The 3,033-nt window shown below is 41.9% G+C and overlaps 1 pseudogene across 1 annotated transcript; it reads left to right on the top strand.

Moving 5' to 3' along the window:
* The first annotated feature begins 668 nt into the window (after positions 1–668).
* Positions 669–1,952, top strand: TEOVI_000773300:pseudogene (annotated as a pseudogene). The gene has a single exon. A coding segment is annotated over exon 1 (1,284 nt).
* Positions 1,953–3,033: the final 1,081 nt, after the last annotated feature.

The raw sequence follows: 3,033 nt of genomic DNA, 5'->3' as shown, positions 1-3,033 counted from the left end.
CCCACGAAGGCACGAAGAAAATTCCAAAAAAATTAAAGGAAAGCAATAAGTAACAGTAACACTCGCCGAGCAGTGAAAAATATGGAAGAAACAACAAAGTTTAAACTTTTAATTGAGTGAATATTTAGAAGGAGATAGGAAGAAGCGTCTTTTAGAACATCAGAATATTATTCGCAAAATAAAGGGTAAAAAATATATAAAGAACGAATTGACTCTGCGGCTAGGAAAATTAACAGTAGACAACCTTAGGGTTAAACGCTGGAAAACACTCTGTTTGACTTAAGCTAGAACCACATTTTACACGGAAATGAACAGGCAACACGCTGGTGATGGTGGCGTCCGTGGGTGCCTATCTTGTAACGAATGGATATGTTACAAATTCAGTTTATGAAATGGAAGCTCATGTTGTTTGTAGAATTTTTATTCGATTTAACGGCTGATATAGCGGAAATATGCTAACAATAATTCAAAGTTACTGTGTTGGTAATGAGCAGAACCAAAGAACAGAAGCGGCACCAGAACATTAGGAATCCCTGATTTGACCGCCTCAATACATTCAAAACAAAGAAGCACCACGGCAAAAGGTAACCATGCTAGGCTATCTCCAACAAACGACAGCATATTTAGCGACGCTGCTCATAGTATCCCGGACCGCGACCGGCCTAGTGGCCGGCGAACACGCACATCTTTTTCTCAACCTATGCGAACTGCTAACTGCACCGACGAGAATAGCACAAACGGCAGCCGACACCTATGCGGCAAAGACTGATTATCTAGAAATCCTGCAACTAAATACATCTTTAAGTGATGCGGAGTGGCGAAGCAAATTCGCCAAGCCAGACAAAGGCAAGACGAGGCCGCAGTATCAAACGCCAAAACAAGGGGAAGACACCATCCAAAAAGAGCGCTGACCAGACTGGATAGCTGCGGAGGAGGCAATAGAGGAACCAGACAAGGCGGCAGCAATCGAAAAACGCACCGGACTCGGAGGGGCAAGCGCCAGCGACAAACAACTTTATCTGAAGTTGCTACAGCCCGTTGCTGAAGAAGCGGCGGCAATACATGGAGACCTTATAACTCTAACACAGGAAACGGCAGAAGATACAATCCCTAGAATTATAGCGGCGCTAAATGCAGGACTTTTTGGTAAGGCAGAAAGAACGGCAACGGGACTTGACAACGACAAGCTAAAAAACTCTGCGACAACCAACAAAACCCTCTGTGGGCAGGAGGGAACAAACGCTAAGGCGGAGGCGCTAATTGCGATTTCGCTTTGCGTCTGCGGCAACGGAGCAAGCTCCGGCGCTCAAGACCTTTGCGTAAGCGACCAGGACAACACCCAACTCAACGCAGGACTAACCAACCTTAACACTCTAGGACAAGGCCTCGTAACCCGCTGCCAGCGCAGCAAGTGCCCAATCACAAGCGCCGAGTTAACAGCAGCCATCAGCAGTCTGATCGCAAACTTCCAGAGCAAAGGCACAAACATGTACATTGGGTACTACAGCAGCACAGGATGCAGCGGCAACAGCAGCCAAGGTGTGTGCGCAATGTACAAAACGGCAAGCAAAAGCGATGTAGAAACGATAAACAACATGCCGTGGCGCAAAGAGCTAATACAAGCTGCAACCTTACTCCGCAGCAGAGAAGCCAAAAGGGCACAAATCCTTGCAGGTAACCAAAAATGGCAAAAGCTGAAAACTCTGGCGTTCAACATGACACCCAAAGTTCAGATAATAAATAAACAATAGGCGCAGCAGAAGTCACCCCAACCATTAACCAAAGCGAACCAAGAAGAACAAACAAGCAAGGAATGCGAAGCAATAGAAAAAGGAAAACTTTGCAAAGAAAAGAAACCACTCTGCGAATGGAAAGGCGAAAATGACGGGGATGGAGAATACTGCAAATCAAATGCGACTTATGCAGGCCAACAAGCAACACAAGCAGGTGGAACTGGATGAAATGGATCTGCAGGAGAACAAAAGAAAGAGAAGAAATGCAAAGGGCAACCAGAGAAAGATTGCAAATCTCTGGATTGCAAATGGGAGAGAACAGAATGCAAAGATTCCTCTATTCTCGTAAATAAGAAATTGGTTCTGAGTATGGCTGCTGCTTTTGTGGGTTAGGTAGCATTTTAAGATTTTAAAAACTTTTTGCTAAATTTTATGAAAAGTTATGATACTTTTGCTGTTGTTGGGGTCATTTTTTTATTATATGCTAATGTTTATAATATTTTAACTTTTTTGTTGTAAAAGTATGCAAATTAGTGAAAATATTGAGAAATTTTAAAATGTAAAATTTCAATATAGTGGTCACCTATCGGTGCAAAGTAGTAGATGTAAAATTTTCTCTACTCTAATTTGGTTTATTTGTTACAAAGATATTAGAAGCGATAATGATACTGATGATAGGATTGTGTTGTGAGTGTGCATATACGAATATTATAATAAGAATGTGGTGAAGACTCAATGAATAACCGCAATAGAATCGCTTTAAACAATGAAAAGGATGAATAGGTGAATGAGAGAGAAAGGGGATTTTTTCAAAGAAAACGCTGAAAAACAAAGAGGAAGAAATATGGAATATGCACATTTTCAATTATAAACATGATGGTGGAATTATTATCCACAAGGAGAGCAGAGAATAATGATGGAGAAGAAAAGCGGAATGTGTAGGCCAAACTCAATCGCTATGTTATCTGCAGTGATAGAGGGTGTAGAAAAACATGAAGGAAATAATATGCGGATTGAAACAAAAAAACAAGCGGTAACGTAGTGACCACAACACAAAATAATTTAGGATGGTATTTTGCTCCAAAAATAACTCAAAATGGCTTGATGTAACACCGATACAAGTTGTACACCGGCCACAAAGCAAGCTGTCTCCTTCAAACTTAACACCTCAAAACTAACGATTCCTAAATGAACACCCTTGTTTCAGGAGAACTCTTTTTAATACAGTCTTTCATACAGGAAACTACAGTGGCAGTTGTAACGAACCAAGGCACGTCACCAACGGGCATGTCGGCGGGCC

Source organism: Trypanosoma equiperdum (assembly GCF_001457755.1).
Source record: "Trypanosoma equiperdum strain OVI genome assembly, contig: ctg_1612, whole genome shotgun sequence".
Taxonomy (NCBI): Eukaryota; Euglenozoa; class Kinetoplastea; order Trypanosomatida; family Trypanosomatidae; genus Trypanosoma; species Trypanosoma equiperdum.
This window is presented reverse-complemented; position numbering and strand designations above follow the sequence as displayed.